General features: G+C 46.7%; 2 protein-coding genes across 7 annotated transcripts in view; both read right to left on the minus strand.

Moving 5' to 3' along the window:
- The window catches only part of TPST1 (tyrosylprotein sulfotransferase 1), a 32243-nt gene extending 15792 nt beyond the window's left edge, over window positions 1-16451 (minus strand). Inside the window, exon 1 of one of the 5 annotated variants that reach the window (XR_012080679.2) lies at window positions 16314-16451. The gene's annotated coding sequence lies outside the window, so the exon portion shown is untranslated. Of the gene's footprint in view, window positions 1-7868; window positions 8032-16313 lie in introns of those variants that run through there. The other 4 variants (XR_012080678.2, XR_012080680.2, XR_012080677.2 and 1 more) reach the window with 4 other exon arrangements.
- The window catches only part of CRCP (CGRP receptor component), a 29142-nt gene continuing 19456 nt past the window's right edge, over window positions 9160-18845 (minus strand). Inside the window, exons 6-7 of one of the 2 annotated variants that reach the window (XR_013538105.1) lie at window positions 17860-18025; window positions 9160-16528 (exon numbers count right to left, since the gene is read on the minus strand). Coding sequence is in view for 1 of the 2 variants with exons in the window: in XM_072978346.2 (XP_072834447.2) it covers window positions 17999-18025 (27 nt within the window). In the remaining variant the exon portion in view is untranslated. Of the gene's footprint in view, window positions 18026-18845 lie in introns of both variants that reach the window. The other variant, XM_072978346.2, reaches the window with a different exon arrangement.

Raw genomic sequence — 18845 nt, forward strand, 5'->3', positions numbered from 1 at the left:
ATCTATGGGGCAGATTTCTTGAATATGTGCTAACAAGAGGAAAAGGGAAAGCTCCAAATCAAGAATCAATGCAGTTCTGGAGAAGAGGACAATAAAGGAAGAATAAAGATAAGAGGAAGAAGAGGATTACTACAAGAGGTCCCGACTAGGGTGGTGGGGAACACAGTCGATTTGTATTTTGGTTTATGTATTTTATGTGTATGTTTATGTTGTAGTTAAAATAAAATAAAAAATATTTTTTTAAAAAAAATCAAATTTTTACATGCACAAAAGTGACCAGACTCAGCCTTTTCTCTCTCACGCCCTTGCTCTCTGCCCCAAAACGCCCAGCTCCATCTACATTTTGGACGAATCTGGGAACTACTGCAAAGAATTAATCTGGAAATCTAGGTCAGCTCTGCAGAACAACTGTCATCTTATAAAACTTTTTTTTAGCTGAGCAGAAACTTTTTGTAGGGCCAAAGTGTAAACGCAACTCTCAACGTTCATGACTGTTTCTGTTACAAAGTTCAGCGCGAATCTGTGACCCAGAGAGAGAGAGAGAGAGACACCAAGACCACCAGAGCACCCAACACGGAGCCAAGAAGGCAGACTTTCGAACCCGCCGAGCGTTGCTTCCAGCCGCAGTCCCCAGCTCTTCTTGGAAAAGGAGGAGAACAAGCCAAACTGCTCCAAAATGAGGAGCTGGAGGGGAAAACTGCTGAGATGGAGGATCTTCTCTCTGGAATTGTGCTACCGATTTCTGTCCCCGTTTTGGACACAGTTTACGATAAAACCAAGAGCCAAAGGATCTGCAAAAATATATCAGAGGCAAAACCGAAACAACAAACCACCAAGGAGAACAATCACGCACCCAGACACAAACACATACAGTACATATCTGCTTCCTCCCTATCCACCCCCCAAAAAAATCCAAGACAGTTTTCTAAATTTATAGCGGGTGTCAAGGAGGGCAACCCAATGAATGAATGATCTCCAATTGATCTCTTGCGAAGTCAAAACCATGGCTTCCTTTACTGAGTCAAGCTGTCTCACGTCTGGTGTTCCTCCTACTCTGTGGCCTTCAATTTTTGTAGCATTACGGCCTTCTGCAGGATTCTTGTTCTTTGTCCAAAACACAACCATCTAAGTTTAAGCAGGTTTGCTTCTAGTTAGGGCCCAGGTTTGATCTGATCTGGAACTCAGTTATTTGTCTTTCCCCTGAACTGATAGCTGGAATGTTTTTTTAAAAAAAAATTAAGGGAAAATACAGCACAGAGACAGGTTATATGGTATGGATTTACAGATTTGCATCACTTCAGCCAGACCTGAAATTCATCCTGGGACCCTTTTCGAGGGGAAGACGACATGATGATGAAAACCCATTAGATACGCACAAGCCAGTCATAGCAAAATGGGCATTTTAATTCAAACAGGGCATTGATGGCTTCAGACTAGTTTCCTGTTTCAGGTCAACATTCTCCATTGACTGAAGGCTCTTTATCAGATAAACAGACCAAAACCATCCAATAAAACCCCAAGATTAGGTAATATGTAATATATTAATTATGGATACTGTCGTTGTTCTGTGCTGTCAAAATCGGAAGGGACTTGCATCAACCCAAATGGGGCTTTTAAGGTCAGTGAAACATTTAGGGAGTGATTTTATCAGTTCCATTTTCCCCCAAGAAATGGAACTGATCCAAGTCCTCCATACAGAGCACGTTACCATAGTCTTTCGAGACTGAAGGATGCCTAAATTTAAAAAAAAAATTCCCCCGTCCTTTTCCATGGCTGAGTGCAGGGATTCAAACCCAGGCCTCCTGAGCCCTCATCCACCATTCTATCAACTACACCACATTGAGTATCTACTCTTCTGGGCACCATCAAATCCAAAATTCTACCCTTGCCACCCAAAAGCTGGGGCAATCATCTTGCACCACAAACACCTCCATCATCTTTCCTTAAACTCAGGAAGTTTACAGAACTTCTCAAACTAGTGTTCCCAAGATTGTTTGGGAGAAAGGAACGGCAGCTGCCTTACTTTAGGAGTTGCAGTCCAAGGCTTAAAGGCAAGAATTGGTACTCGCAGTCAAGATTTAGTAGCGAAATGCGCTGCGCTGTCTTAGGCCGCTGGGGAAAAGCAAGCAAGAGGGTGGAATAGGCCAAGCGAGCTAAAATCTAACCTTTCCCTGAGCATGTTTGGAAAATATATTCCAATTATCCCACACTTTGAAGGAAAGAAGGGATACCTTGTATATGGCAAACATTTATTTATTCCTTGGTTTTTTTCACTGAAAGCCATGGCAATGAATACCCACATGCATCGGATCCCTCTTCCTCCTATTGCACAAACCAGCTGCTCTCGGGATGTGGTGGGCCATCTGAAATCTGAGGACGATGGGAATCTTAGTACAATGCAACTGAGTTGTAAAAGGTTCGGCAAGTTCAATTCCTGGGAGCATCTCTTGGGATTATAAGGGAAGTGTCTTGGCTGAAACCTATGCTGATGCTAGTTAAGAGTCAGCTGCACCATGACGGATGGACCAAGACTCGTTTCCGGCGAGCTTTTTATTGAGGACAATGAGGACTAGAGCCTTTTCTACCACCAGGTGCTGAACACAGGGCGGGTGAGGAGACAAAAAAGCAGAAAGGGAGAACCTGCCAAAGGGAAAACGGGATTGCCACTAATAAATGCTAGAAAGAAACAGAGACTCTGGGCTGAAAACTTGAAATAAATGTCAATGAGACTAGGTACTATTTTGGGAGAAAAAGAAGGATTCCGCACCCACACTCCCAAATCAGGGACCTGCAGCATTTTTATCGCCAACAGGGCCATTTTTAAGGCACAAAGCAAGAACTAGCAAGTAAGTAGTAGAATCTCGACCAAGTCCATTTTTGCAGTCCCATTGCCGTCACCAAGAAACAGCCAAGAAGGTCAATTTCTTAGACGGAGCAAACCGAGAGACATCATAAATGCTTCCACGAGGATGGCCGAGCTTCTCAGCTGGAATGTCGCTGGCTGGCACGGGGCCCTGTTAGACCCTGAAATCCTTCCCTTCTTCACAAAAGTGGACTGTTATCACGATGCATAGGATCCTGGTTCTGCAACGCCCGTGGCATAAATGGGTATTAATCCTTTTGCCTTCCCTCGGAGAAGCTTCAAGGGATGCTCCCAAGAGGGACTACTTTGTTTTAGGTCAAGCAACCCAGGAAAATAATCTCTTCTCTCCCCCCCCCCAATCTCTTATGGCAGTGAAGAGAACCTCCATCCCCAAAGATAGCTTTGCCCCCCACCAAAAGCTTCTAGGATGGACACTGATCATCAGTGGGCGACTCTGGAGGAACATCTGCTAGAGCTAGACCTTCAGAGCAAAGACCTGCAAGCCGCCTTAAGAATTGGGGGTGACTTTAATGCCAGGGGTGGCTCAGAGGGCAGGAAGCAGCAACGTTTCAAGTACTGGAGGGTGCCTTTCTTTCCTATGGCACCACAGAAAGAACCCACCGTCCTAAGGACGGGGACATCGGCTGATCAAGGGACAAAGTGAGGAACGTGACGTCTGGACCATGACTTGCAATTGTTGACGGCAACGACATCATTCACCTCTTTGGAGATTACACCTTGATCTGCTGGCGAGGAGCCAACGCAGAAGCGCAAGAACTAAAAAGGAAAATCTCGGCCGAGCAAGACTCCCAGTTAGCTCCGGGACACTTGTCAGTTGTCAAATCATTCCATTCCGTTTTGTTGAATCGTAGGAAAAGGAGACGAAGCAGAGTTCATTGCCATACAAAGAGTTGGCTTGACCAAGACCGCAGAAAGGCCAAAAAAAAAAAAAAAACCCATACTAATTTATCCTGTGAACTCTCGGGACGCAGCAGCACTTGGCTTTCATTTTATTACAACCCAGAAGGAAATACATCATGTTGGAAGAGAAGCGTAACCCGGTGAGGTAGAGAACCCCAGCCGCAAAAGAGAACCCTAATTCATCCCTCTAGTGCTTATTTACTCTAGCGTTAAAGCCACGAAGCAACACTGAAATTTGGATATCAGCAAAGAAGAACACTTCAAGGATCTCTACCAAAGGCATCATCGCCAACTGGACTTAACATTCTGAGATCCATCTCAAACGATTTCCAGAATGGGATCCTGTCACCTGTTGCGAAGCAGCTCATCTGATCAAACACTTACAACCAAGGAAATCCTTTGGCCTCCGTGCGTTTCCTGCAGAACTGCAGGAAACAGCCCCAATGGGGTGGACACACCACACTGCTTGCGCCTTTGATTTACTTTGGCCAACAAGGATGGGAAGGTCCCAGTTTCATGGAAGATATTGTTGGTTGCACGCGTGTAAAAAATTGGATGCAGACAACTACAGATTTGCAGTGACGGGCAAGCTTAATGCATCATGAGCTAAGCTTTCTGGAAGATGGATTGCTGAGAAGTGAGGATTTGCACCCCACAAGAGATGGGAAGAATATGTTTGGCCACAGCATGAAGAACTTCATCAGAAGGGTTTTAAACAGTCAAAAACACATTTTTAAAAACACATATTCCTGCACAGAAGTACAGGAGGATGAGCTTGGTTGTCCTATCGAGAGCATCTGGATGAATATAATGGGGGCAAAACCCAAAAGGAACATGGGAGTTGGAGTCTGCTACTGACCGTCCAATCAAGAAGAAGATGGGAGATGAAACTTTTGTAAAACGAATTGGAAGAATTTCAAAGAAACATGTAGTAGTAACGGGACACTTCAATTATCCTGATATCTGTTGGGGAATAAATTCCTGCCAAATACTGTATGGACCTTCCATAAAAAATTCCTCTCTTATGTGGCTGATCATTTTCTCCTATGAAAAGCGGAGGAAGAAATCATAGACGTAGATATCACTGGACTCGGTCCTAACCAATAGAGGTGACTTGCTGGAAATCCTAGTGTTTATTCATTTTTTTTAAAAAAAAAATACTGGATTTTTAACATGCATTTCTCAAGGGAAAAGATGAAACAGAGAAGCAAAGAAAAAATAAGAAGGGAGGAAAATAAAGAACCAAATGGTTGTTGTGGGTTTTCCGGGCTTTTTGGCCGTGTTCTGAAGGTTGTTCTTCCTAACGTTTTGCCAGTCTCTGTGGCCATGGGCATCTTCAGAGGACAGCTCTCTGAGAATCAAATAATCATGGGCTAGGCATAAATGCCTGTCTATCAATTTGTGGGCCAATGTGGCATAACTGGAAAGGATGCTGGAGTTCTGGGTTCAAATCCCCACTTGGCACAGAGGGATTAGGAAGGTGTACAATCAACAACCTATATAACTCAAAAAATCCTTTTAGGGCCGCTGGAAATCAGAAGCAATATTCCAAAAAAGGTTCTGTTTGGAGTCAACATAAGAAACATTAATGCAGAACCAAAGGAGCAAGATCTCCTAACCCGTGAAGGACAGACGGGATGCATTTATCATCCCATCTTTAAAGCAAAAGCCCTTTGACTTCTGCTAGTTTTTGCCATCACACAGCAGTCACACAATTCGGTGTGCAACCACGGAAAGACACGTTGCAGCTAACCCACAATAAGATTTTTGCCATGGAGCTCCCAGGGGACTTTAGAGTTAAGGTGCTTTGGTCAACAGCTTAAACCAAAGGGGCTCCAATTCCAGAGGCTGGTGGTTGGGTCATAAACTTGGATGACTGTGATGTTGAAAGGTTTACCTTGGATTCATATTGAAATCATTCTATCATTTTTGAGACTGTATACCAGTACAGCCTTTCCCACTCTTTTGTTGACTATAAGGGCTACTCTATTTACTCTACGGGATTCTTGCCCACAATAGTAGATATGGTAATCGTCTGAATTGAATTCGCCCATTCCTGTCCATTTTAGTTCACTGATGCCCAGGATGTCGATGTTTATTCTTGCCATCTCCTGTTTGACCACATCCAGCTTACCAAGGTTCCTAGATCTTACATTCCACATTCCTATGCAGTATTTTTCTTTGGCCACTGTACCTCCTGGGAAAAGAGCCAGCCTGGGTGGCCTTGGGCAAGCCGCACAATGCCAGGGCATCCCCAGGAAAAGGGAACAAGGAACCACTTCTGAGTTACTCTCTCAATGGAAAACCCAAAAAAAAGGGTTGCTGTAAGTCAGAACTGACTTGACAGCACAGTATAATAATAATAATAATAATAATAATAATAATAATAATAATAATAATAATAATTATTATTATTATTATTATTATTATTATTATTATTATTATTATTATTATTATTATTATTATTATTATTATTATTATTATTATTATTATTATTATTATACTCCAAGATCAGACAGATTTAGCAGGCAAATCCTATGTTCTCTCTCGGATGACTGCCCTGCTGAACTCAACAGCGCTTAATTCAGAAGTGACCCACGTAAGACTGTGCCATTTAAAAAAAAATAACAACAGGGAACAGATACCTCTGAGCACCTGTAAATTACCAAATTAAGCACTTTGCAGGGCCTGTTAAAATACACTTTGTTCCAGCAGAAGCTTGCACATTCAGCAGGTGAAAAGGACCGTGAAGACTTCAAGCCAGTACAGGCAGGATCTTGTTTCTCCCGGCTAAGGAACCCCCATAGCGCTGATAAGTAGATCTGAAGATGATGGAATGTGGTCGGCCAAAAATCTGAGCTGAAAACGGTTGGCTGGCTGTCCCTTTATTTGTTTTTTAAAAGAGCCCTGTAATTCTTTTTAAGGCAGAGCCATTTTGCCCTCCGACAATACATGCCTCTTAAGACAAAGCAATACAAGGGCTTGCTCACCTTTGATCATAAAGGATCTTTTTAAATTCAAAGGTAATCTGTGTATGAACAGAGAGAGGCACTGGGTTTTCCTTCTCCTTTTCCCCCCCAAAAACCCCAGCTCAAGGGAAGCGAAGCAGAAGCTATGAAAGAAGCAGGTATTCACAGAGGCCCAAAATTCTGATTTCCTGGCTGTTTGAACCCTTTATCTCTGCTCAATTAGACAGGAGAAAGATCGGAAAGGGCAGCTGGCATGGCTGGAACCATTAAGAGGCCTTCCCGATCTGTCAAAAAAAAGAGACCTTCTTATGAAACCGAAAAGGGAGTGAGTGAGATCAGAGGAAACACGTGGATCCAATGAGCAAAATACATTTTCTCCTTTGTGTAACAGCTATGGGGGGGGGGAGAACCTCAACACCACCATTGGAAGAAATCTGTGCATGCTCAGAGGCATCCTTCCCTCCTTGTTCTGCTGAAACTTTCCAGCCAAGCTCTGTGGAAGCCCAGAGATTTATTCCCTTCTAGCACTTTTTTTTTTGCTTCTTCCCAAACCCAAAGCTAAAAAGAAGGTAAAAAACAGGAAAGGAAAGAAGCCCCAGGATCCTTCCTGCCTCTTGCGCGGGGTCTTCTGGTGCGAAGAGGGCGGCTGGGTGGGCGACTGGAGGCGGCCAGTGCCTCTGAGCGCATGCAAGAGTGCCGTTTAACCAGAAGCGGATGAAAACCAAAGGGAGGGGAAAAAAATAACCAGGGGAAGAGAAACTGGCCCCGAGAGGCAGAACACGCCCGATGGAAAGCGCACAATAGATTATTAGGAACGTGCATTGCATGCTCAGAGGCTCATCTTTTCTGGAGGGTTTCCTTCCTCCCTCCTTCTTCCTTCTGGAACACAACGCAAATAAAGAGGAAAACCCACGAAGTGAAGCAGAGGCACCCGCTGCCGCCCCGATGCTCTCAAGGCACGGGGGGGGGTGCTTCCTCCGCGGCAAGAGGGGGGGAGTTCCGCCGGCTCCTGCCTCAGGCTGCCTGGGTTCGTGGGGCGGATCATGCTTTTCCAGAGGGAAGCCCTGCCAGCTAAAGGAAGGTCCCCTGCCCACACACATACACACACACCTCACCTTCCAGGGGTGTCCTGTCGGGACCCATGGCCCCCCCAGCCATCCAGCTCTCCCGCCGGGTTATGCTGCTGCTGCTCCAGCTGCTGCGCCCAACCTGGCCGGGCTGCTGGTCCCGCAGAGGCGCTGCCATGGAAATCAGAGACGCCCCTGGATTGGCCGATGTCTCGCCGCGCCCCATTGGCCGAGCTCGGCTGATGGACAGGGGCGGAGGGCGGGGAGGAGTTCCCCCCTCCCGTTTTTGGGAAGTTCCCCCCTCCGCCCTTGCACGCTCCAAACCCCGCAGCCGGGGAGGGGGAGGGAGGGAGGGGCGCACATCTGGAGGAGGTGTTGCACAGCTGGCCGGCCAGGGGAGTAGCAGCTGCAGGGAGGGAACATCTGTCAGGAGGAGGCTCATGGGTTGCAATCAGGCCATCATCCTCCCTGCTGCTTTGTTAACTATTATTCTTGCCATTCCTCCTCTTATTGCCATTATCCTTATAATTTGCTTTTCTCAGTCCTCTTCCCTCTGTGCCACCCAGTCGCTTCCAGTCCTCAGGAGGCCAACTAAACGCAGGCTAAGTTTCCAAACAATCCTTGTAACGTAAAATAAACACATCGAGTTTGTTTGCTTCTCTCTCTCTTTTTTGTAAATCATAAAAGAAAAATGAATGCTCACATTGAAAACAAAACAAAAAAATCAGTCAAACCAAACGGTAAAACATTAAAAATCAGTGAAGTCCACCAAGCAGTGAAAATTACGATAGTACGTTAAAGGTGCTTTCTTGTTTCCGTGTGACCAAAACGGGACCTTCTGAGCACGTGAGATGCTCAAGGAGTGATTTGCCACGGAGGCCCACTGGTGAGTTGCTGACACTCAGAATCACCCTCATCTGGGCGTGCAAGGAGACACAGCCTCGCCCCAGAAATGGCCACGGGTCTCTCTCTCTCGTGCACCTTTCCGGCAAAGGGGTTCGTTTGGCTGATGCTTTCGTGGGCTTCTAAGCCCACCAAAACCTCAAGGAGCGGGCTTACGGCCCCCAACCACAGAATGGCGAATGATCAAACTTCCTTTTTGTATTTCCAACAACAATTTGTTTCTGTTACAACTCTGTTGGTGTGAAGAAGTATAATGCATGCAACCAAGATTGCACTTTGGGGGCTAATCCTGGCCAGATACCCCAAAGGCCTAGAGTCAATTATTCTCTGGCATTGGTTCCCAAACTTGGGTAAGACAGTTGTTCCTGGACTACAACTCCCAGAAATCCTGGCCAGCCCAGCTGGGGACCCAAGGTTGGGTAACACTGTTCTAAGATTTTATTTTTCACTTTCTGCCTTTCAGAGACCAGGTTGCTGGCGAGGCTGGGCAACCTGGTGCTCTCCAGATGTGTGACACCGCTATTACCATGAGCCAGTACAAAAGGAATGTGGGTGTTGCGGTCAAACAACATCTGGAAGATCAAGGTTTTTCCAGATGTGCTCCAAGATGGGAATAGAGCATCCTGGGACCTTCCACAGCCCTAGACATTATATAATCAAAGCTCGAGAACAATGGGAGTTGTTTCCACTGTATCTCAAAGGCACAAAGGTGCCTCCCCCTCTTTTCGTATTTTTTATTTTCATATTTTAAAGTCCCTGCTGTCCGTAGGACAGAAAGGCATATTCCTGATGCTTCACCATGATTCACTAAGCCCCAATCCATGACCTAGAGCACTAAAAAAAATAGTAATACTCCTTTTTTATTTTATTTTTTCAGTGTATTGTTCTCTGCTCCAAGATGCATCACGGAGCAAGGGTTCTGCACTGGGGTCAAACGATGTCCACCAGACCCTAAAATTCTCACAACTTTTTTTTTAAAGTCAGAACCAGAAGGTAAATATCCAATTCCTCCTGAATTTGGCCCCTTCTCTGCTTTTTTCTTTTGCCATTTCCACGCCTGGAACAGCCCACAGGTGAAACGTGATCCCTCACCCACCCCCTCAAAGTCTGACCCAATGTGGAATTATCTGTGCTAGAAGCACCGATCCCCCAACTGGAGACCCCAGAGGATCCCAAATGTTCTTGGACTACAACACCCAGAAGCCACGATCACTGGCGGTGCCAAGTGGACCTTCTCAGTACTGGAGTCCAGAAACATCTGGGAGCCTCTGGTTTGGAGAAGCCTGCTTTAACCTTTCAGAACATGGGGGAACGAATGCATTTTCTTTTATCTTTAAAGCTGGGGGTAGGAAACTTGAGCAATAATGTTGGGAAGAAAGAAAACATAAAGAAGAGGGACACATAGGTGCTATGGAAAAAAAGAAAGGCACATGGTTTTAGACATCCTTTGAAATTCACAAAAGGTGTACCCACATCTTGGTGACATGTTTGCTCCCGGGGTGTAGCTTTATTTAACTTGGGCACTTATTTGCTCACTGTGATAATGCAAGCCAGTCATCCAGGCACCCTTGTGCATATTTACCTGCGAGCAAATCCCATGGATTTCCCTTAGTAAACATGCACTGGTTGTAGCCCGACTCCATTAAGCAGCACGCCCTGATCACATTCCCTATTTTGTTTCTTCCTATCCGTTAGGAGCCAAAGGCAAATGTCAACTGCGAAACAGCTTCCGCAGCTAATAATCACCCTGTTTTATTTAGCAAGCGCTACTAAAATTAGGCTCTGCAGAAAATAGACCTTTCCGAGCCGGTGGCGTCGGAAGCAAGATCTGAATGATCCGCTCGGGAGGGCGAGGTGGAACGGATGAGGGGAAGACAGGAGGAAACGAGGAGGAGAAAGAGAAGAAGGATGATTGGGTTGGGTTGAGAATGAATCTGGAAGAAAGGACTCAATGCAAGAACTGAGAAATGTTTGCAGAGGAAACGCAGACCAAGTGGGTTTCTTAAAAAGAAGGAAAGTGGGGGGGGGAGTGCCATATAAAGGAGCAGGGTTTGAATTTCAAGGGGGGGGCAGCCATCCCATATGGCATTCAAAGTCCTTTTAGGCACCCCCCCTCTCTCTATGCATATGTATGTATTTGTATGTGTTTAAAAGTTCCATCCAGGATCCTCTCGGCAAAAACACGCAGGCCTTCCTCCAAATCCCCACGACACACTTCACGCAACGGGTCATGCCGTCGGCTTTTCAGCTGGTTGTATGAAGGATGTTCCACAAGGGGGTGAACCCTCTCTGGGTAGGATACCCCCAGAAGGCCTTGAAAATAACAGCAACGGTAGCCGGAGAGTCTCCTCTCACATTCATTCTGTATCGTTGCAAGAGTGGCCCAGGAAATCTCAGATCTAGTACTGTATACAGAGCTGGGATTTCTCTTCACGCTTTCCGGAAGGTTGCTTCTCTTCCGAAACGGCACAGGCCAAACAAAACATTTTTTTTTCACAGCAAACAAACCTTTGTCCACCTGCTGACATGGGCAGGAACCCTCTCCATAAGTCCCAAAGTTCAAAAGACAAGCGCAGGAGCAAAAGTGGTAGAAATATAAAGAACTCGAGACCGCACAGGCTGCTTTAGAGAAGACCCACAGATAAAAAATCTCCCGGATTCAGGTTTTGGGAAACCAGAGGCGGATAGCTTTTACTGCACTTAATGAGCTCGAGACTAGTAAATTCTGTATTTTGGGGGAGTGGGGGGGCTTTGAGAGAGCAGCTACAGCAGGAAAAACAATCCCAACTCAGCTTTTCTGCTGGTGTTAGCAACTAAATCTTAGAATGGCACAGCTGGAAGGGACCCACTGGATCACTGAGTCTAGTCCCTAACAAGGAGGCACCGTGGGGGGAATCCCTGGACCATCCAGCGATCAGTTTACTTCACATTTAAAAAAGGGGGGCAGGGGGGTCAAAGATTAGGAAAACGAAGATGCTGTTTCTCCTTGGTAGGAATCTGTTCGTGCCATCAAAAAAGCCCTTGGGTCAATGGAACCTTCTTTGCCCCGCTGAATTCTCAGACCTGCCAGTAAAGAATGGATCTGCTGGGTAAAATCTGCTGGCAGAAGAGGCGCCCCCCCCCAAAAAAAAGAGGAGGTGGAGAAGAGGGCGGGATGGAGAGAGGAGTCAAGTCATGACAGATCCAGCCCTTATCCAACCCAGCCGTTCTGCCGGCATAAAGGGGAGTGCTAAGTCATTTCCAGGAGTCAAAGATTAACTTGCGAAAGAACTCAGCTCAGATTCAGGGCGGCCTCGGACAGCTTGGCGAGCTACGATTCTGCCCTAAGACACAACTGGGAAGCTGGAGACTCCAGAGGTTTCGCTAGCCCTCCACGGGCAGGCTCAGTGATGGATACAGAGGATGGGGGGGGGGCAGAGAGACAGTGGCAGGATGGTGGGTGCCACGGCTTGTCACTTGTTCTCCCGCATTACCTATTTCATTATCAGCACGCATGCCTGAGCCCATTCAGCCCCGGGGTTTTCCTTCACCTCCAAAGAACAGGCACTGAATGATCACTTCCCATCTCGTCACCCTGCCTGACTTGGCAAGCAAGCGCTCAACTTCCCAGTCGTGGGCTACGAATCCTCCATCTGTGCCTGACTTCCGGGCGGCACAGGATCCATCGTCTTGATCCACCTCTGGGACCTCAGGGCACACAACGGCAAGGCGGGGGGGGCAGGAAACCAGACAGAAAAACAAGCTGGGCCCCTCAGCAGCTCTGCCTCATCGGTGACAGAGGGCTTCCTCGGAAGCAACTGGACTGCAAGAGGTGCGAATCTGCAGTCACTCCAAATGTTTTAAAGACGAAAACCTTTAATCACAAGAGGGTCCACCCAGGCCCTCGCTTCTGGCACTTCAAAACAGTGTGTTGGCAAAGAACTGCATGTAAATATTTTTTAAAAAAAAAAATCTGGTGGGGGAATGAGGAGAGAATCATTTCACATTTTAAGCCATTTCATAAATTCTTTTCTGTTCTTATTAAGGAACGATAAGCAATGCAATGAACTCAGGGGGCTGGAGTTCTCTAAAAAAGCGCTCCACGGCTCATTTGCTGTCGTGTGGAGGTAAGGTAGGGAGCCGGAGGGGGGGGGGTGTCCCAAAGCCTGTGCCTCCAGTATTGGGCTGGGAAGGTCCTACCACGCCAGGAAAGCTTTGAGTCTGGCCCTCGGCCTCATCCTTGCCCGCCGGGCACCAGCCTAGCTAAAGGCCCGGAGGGTTATCATGTGACGTTGAGCAAAAAGCGGGAATTGGGTCCCAAAAACCACGCAGGGAAGAGCTGCATTTTGGGGGATGGTAAAATAATGAAACCGTAAGTGTCTAAATCTCTCTGTTTTACATCTACGTCTCCCTTGAAAATAAGCTATTTTCCCTCATTGGTCTAACACAGCAGCCTGCGATGGCCAGTTAAGTCTAAAACTGCAGAAGGGCCACTTCTACAGAGCCACACGTGGCCTCTCCTAGCGAGTAAGCCCATCCCTGGCATCCTGTCCACACCCAAAATATTTTTTTTCTCTTCCAAACCCTTGAGGGTGGGTGAAGAACCCTTCCGTCCTCTAGCAGAAAAAGCAATGCTCTTAAAATTTTACAAATCTGGCCACAGGTTGGGGGTGACCTGGTTATTTTATGCGGCTGTAAAGTCGGAGCCAACCTGCGGTGACTCTGATGAGAGCTTGCAAGGTAAGGAAGTTATTTAAGGTGTTGTTTTGCCGTCTCCATCCCCCCCCCCCCCGAGTAGGTTTTCCATGGCCGGGTGGGGATTCAAACCCAAGTCTCCTGAGTCCTCCACTCTATCAGCTGCCCCACATTGGGCAACACAGAAGAATCAAAATATAGCAAAACTGCTTCTTGCACCCCTGGTTGAAGTCAAATATAAAAGTGGGGGGGGGGAATACTGAGTGGCATGAAGGGACCACATCTGGGCCTGGGGGGGGTGCCCCAGCATTTGCTCACCCTCCTTCTTTCTCTACCTCTTAGAGATCTTTGGTTGATCATCTTAAGCCCAGTTAAAAAGCTACAATTAGAAAGGGGATATGCATGTGAACCCCTTTGAAGTCTGCCCTGTAATTATGCCCCTAAGGAACTATAATTAGGAACGGCCTGTACCCGACCCCTCCCCTGCCACATCTTAATGAAAGCTCATTAAGGCCGGTTCCTCTTCCACACTTCAAAGGGAACATAGAACAAATGAGATTTAGGGTCCCTCTCTCTCTTTCTTCTTCGTTATCCATCACTAATGAACCCCCCCCACAAGATAAATACAATTTAGGAGATTGTGGGCACTTTTCTCTTAGATGTACACCTCCATAGGGTGAAGGGGGTAGGGTGGGGGGGTCGCATCTCTCCAGAAGTTGGGAGCAATGGTTTCAGGAAGCTGGGCCCAGTTACTCCCTGAAAAGTCACCCAAAAGTGGGAAGATCAAAGGTGAGACTCATCAGATGAAGGAGCATGGGCCCTCCTTCACAAACCTAGCTTGGTCTGACAGATAAGAAACTGGGGGGTGGGTGGGTTTGGAGATAAATAAATGCATTCCAGACGCAAGGAAGCCTGAACTCTCTGTACAAACTAAACATGACTAAATGGAGGTTTTACAACTGCATTTCAAACAAGGTTCCTTGGAAAGGACAATAACACTGGGAAAAAGCTGAAGCCATCAGGAAAAGAGGAAGCTTTGAACGTGAGATGGATCAACTCAATGAAGGAAGCCGTGGCCTTGACTTACTTTGCAAGAGCTGAGCAGGGTTGGTAAGGACAGGACCTTTCGGAGGTCAATAATTCATAGGGTCACCGAAAGTCAGGATTGATTTGACGGCACCATAACAACAACAAACCTGGGCAAAGGAGGTTTCGGCATGCCTCGACTCATGTATCTTTTGTGCAACACTATGTACGGACACAGCCATAGCACCAACAAAGGGTTGGGTCTTTGCTTTCCTGAGGTCCCCACGGGAACCGAGGAGTCAACAAACAAGGCTAGATATTCCCTACAAGAATATATTGTTGCCAAAATATATTGTAATGCAACAGGGATAGTGAGATGTGTGAGATGCCTTGATCTTGAATAAGCAACCAAGACCCGTTGGATTTACAAAAGACCTGTTCCTAGTTTGTTGATACACTGCCTGCGGGTTTAAACCCTCCCTGGACACAGAACTACAGTACATTTAAGTCATCAAAATCCATTATCGGCTTGTTTTGTGCACAGCAAGGTTTGGCCCGCCACTGTATTATTATTATTATTTATTTATTTTGCAGCTACAACTCCCACTGGCCACAGCCAGCAAAGCTCACGCTGTGGAAGATATTTCTCCACTTAGTCACAAATCTCATTGTGTGAATTTAGAGCCACCACAGTCTTTTCCAGCCTGATCTATTTCACAGGCTTGTTTTAAGGATAAAGCATAAGAGAGAGGAGAGCCATGCACACGGCCCTGACCTCACCGGAGAACTAAGATATACGTACCATTAATGTATAATAACGAAATAATACACGTACATACCCTCCCCATAGATTGTCCCTCGTAATCTCGAGGCTGTTGGTCAGCCCAGCTTGGATATTTTTACAGCTGTGTCTCCCGCAGAGCTAGCCGGCAAAGCTGGCGTAGGCGGGCGAAAGCCTTCCACGAAGACCCAGGCCTTGGCCAAACTTCTTGCATTTGAAATTAAACTCGGCGCGTCTGGGAGAAACATCAGCTTCAGCAACCCAGAGAGGCAGGCAGAGAGGAGAGCCAGAACGTTCCCATAATCCAAGGAAGAGCCGGTGCCTGGTGCCAAAAGTAGGGCATGGGATGGAAAATGGAAACCAGCCCGGCACACCTACAGTCTCTCCCAGTCTCTGTCTGGCTGTCTTTTTTAAGCAAGTGGTTTTCGAGGAACAGTTCAAGGTTTGAAAAGCCAACCCTACGAAGAATGACAGGCATTCTCTCTCTCTAACACACACACACACACATTGCATTGGGGTTTTGATCCCCATTCAGTTTTTTAAAAATCCTATGCAGAAGGACCTCCATATGTACAGGGGACCGGTTGCAAAGCCCCACTTGTAGATGCTGGAAAATGAGGATTATAGCAAACTCTGTGCATAGCATGGTCTCCTGCTCCCTCTAGTGGCCAATTCTGGTAACTTCATATTTAGAAATATTTATTTCTAGGATTTTTCATTTAATATTTTCAGACTGTGGATGTGAATCAGCAGATACTGATCCCATGGATAAGGGGAGACCTACTGTGTACTGAATTTGAATAATCCTCAGCGCCTTGTAAAAGCGCTGAAGTAGGCAAGTTTCCAGGTTATGAATGACAGGAGCACACTAGTGGAAAGGCTGAACAGGAGTGTAAGAGGCCAGTGTGTACTCAGCTTTCTATTTATTTACTTTGATATTTGTATCTCAGAGAAAAACTGGCAGGACACAATAGTGTAACCCAACCGGGCAGAGAGGCGTTCCATCTTTTTAAAGCCTCTTCCCAATGCAGCATTTAGAGCCCTTTAAATTCCCCATCAAGCCCTGATTATAACTGAAATTCTTACCATCTAGCTGATGTTCCTCTTACCTTGCTTTGTCTTGACTTGTTTTTACAAGTTCCAGGACTTTTCTATCATTCCCCAAGCCCTTGCTTTATTTTTTGTAGCACTTTGTTCCAGGACCAGAATTTAGCGCTATGGCGCTTCCTGTCTGTGGCTGACGTCTGCTGAGGGAGTCTCCTCCTCCTCCCCGGGAGCTTTCAATCCTCCTCATCCTCCAGTGTTAGAAAACTCACTGATATTACTACGGGACCAAAAAAGTAGGGAAGTGTTCCAGGCTGGGAGAAATCGCTGCCCACCTCCCGGAAAGTTTTATCGGCTTGCAGATTAGTGCTATATCACATCCAGCGGGGACACAAAATCTGGGGAAAGCCCAAAATTTCTTCTGGCATCAAGCAAAAGAACAGGGATGGGGTCAGGACAAGGCCGGGATGGGGACCTGAATTGTGAGACTCATCATCAAGTGGGACTTAAATCGCACCCATGACTAAGCTCAGACTGAATTCAGGGTCCCCCTCCGCCAATGACTCAGATTTGATTTGCAAAAACATTTTTCCCCCTCTGGGAGGGGGAAGCTTGTTTTTTTTAATTGGGATTTGGGACTCAAGTACCAAAGACTCAGATTTGGACCCAAACATTTGCCAACATCCCCAGAACAAGGCGATTCAAATGCTCTTGTCTTGAGGAGCCTTGAGTACAGACAGACAGCAGACATACGTAGGGTGATGGGTTGCAACAGAGTCTTTTCCTTCCTTCCTTCCTCCCCGCCCCCCCGAAAAAATTGAATTGAGACAAAACCATGACAAACGTTTTGCTCCCGAGGGACATGGAGGCTCTGTGGGTTCAGTTTTGTGATCGGCTGGGGATGGAGTGGGGGAGGCATGTGATTCATGAATGCCCAACCCATCTGAACCACTTGCAACAAGGGGGGGGAGACGTTTTGGGGTAGCCAGCACCCCCCCTCCAGCACCTTGAAGGAGCCCCTGTCCCGTCTCTTGCTTGTGTTTCGCCCGCCAAGGGTGGGACGACGCTGATGTCATTGTGGAGATTAAGAGAGATCTTGAGCAGAAACCGGGACTAACCCTTGGCCCAAATTCCAAGCTGATGAAGGAACAGCCAGGCTGGGATATCGCAAAAACGATAAGAGGCCTTACAGTCAGTGACCTTAGAAGGGAAGCCGGTCTCTCTTTGGCTGTTTTTCTTGGACTTCTTGACACCGCTGGTAGGCTGGAACTCCCTCCTGAAGGGCCCACCACCCGCAAGGATACACCCTGCAACGTGTACCCATTCCAAACTCTCCTCTGCTATAAAAGGTTTTTTGGGAAAAGAACAAGGGGAAGACAGAGAGATAACTGAGCTGGCTAGAGATATACAAATGGTTTGCAAAAGCAAACATCTTGGATTCGCAGAATTGTGGAACCGGAAGGTATCCGCAAGGGTCATCTTGTCTACCCTCCAGCTAGGCAGGAATCAGAAGTAAAACTTTCCCGAAAGGGAAGCTCCATTTAAAACTGCCAAGGAAGGAGAAGGTCCACCACCCTCCGAACCACAGCGTTCCTGTCAAACATCTCTTACCATCAGGATGCTCTTCCTAATGTGTAGGCAACATCTCTTTCCTCAGAATTCGAATCCATGGCCCTGGAGCTATCAAAAAACAAGCCTGGCTCCAAATTCCACAGGAGAGATCGTCAAATGTTTAAAGTCAGCCGTCGGATCAGCTTTCGATTTTCTGTCCCTCAAGCTGAATGAAAAAGACAGTGAAATCCAGTCATCCTACAGCTTATTCGCTGGGGGTCCCAGCTGATTTCATTTCCAAGACTGTGTTGAATGCGGATCACCAGAAAATTACTTTTTTTTAATGACTACTTCACAGGCTACAGTGGTCATGCTGTCTTGGGGTGATGGGAATTGTAGTCCAAAATGATTCCAATTCCAATTCTTACAGCTACTGTTAGTCCATGGGAACTGAAGGTGCTGGATGACCAGGGGCCACTGACCGGCTGTTGGAGGACTGGGAATGGGTTTGTTTGTCTGTCTGTCTATTCATTCATTCATTCATTCATTCAAGTTTGTCTGTCTGGAGCAAAGCTGTTGCCCACTTTGGGAGTTTCTTCCCCAGCTAAGAAAGAGAGCTACACATGTTTTTTCTGACGCCTCTAAAAGAGCGCAACTATCTTTGTGAAAAATAGTAAGTTGTGGGTCCACAACTGTGCCACATCATATCTGGGCACAGACATGGAAAATGGGAGATGCCACATTTCTAAACAGAACCCCAGGAGGAGAGTGGGGGGGGAGCAGAACATCAGCTGTGCTCCCTTGAGAAACCAGCTGGAAAAGCTCGGTGATGTTGTCAGATTCTTCTTCCAGGGTCAGGGCAGATGGAAAATAAACGGGAGGACCCTGGAGAGCAAGGAAAGGCGGGCAAGTCAAGCCTCAGGACGGAGACCCCAATCCCTGATGGCTCCCTGGATTGTTTTGACACCTGCCATCGCACAACCGCAGTGGGACAACCCTCAAGGAAACAAGCGTCTGCAGAAGCTTTCCTGGTGCAATCTATGAAT

Source organism: Pogona vitticeps, chromosome 7, assembly GCF_051106095.1.
Source record: "Pogona vitticeps strain Pit_001003342236 chromosome 7, PviZW2.1, whole genome shotgun sequence".
Classification (NCBI taxonomy): domain Eukaryota; kingdom Metazoa; phylum Chordata; class Lepidosauria; order Squamata; family Agamidae; genus Pogona; species Pogona vitticeps.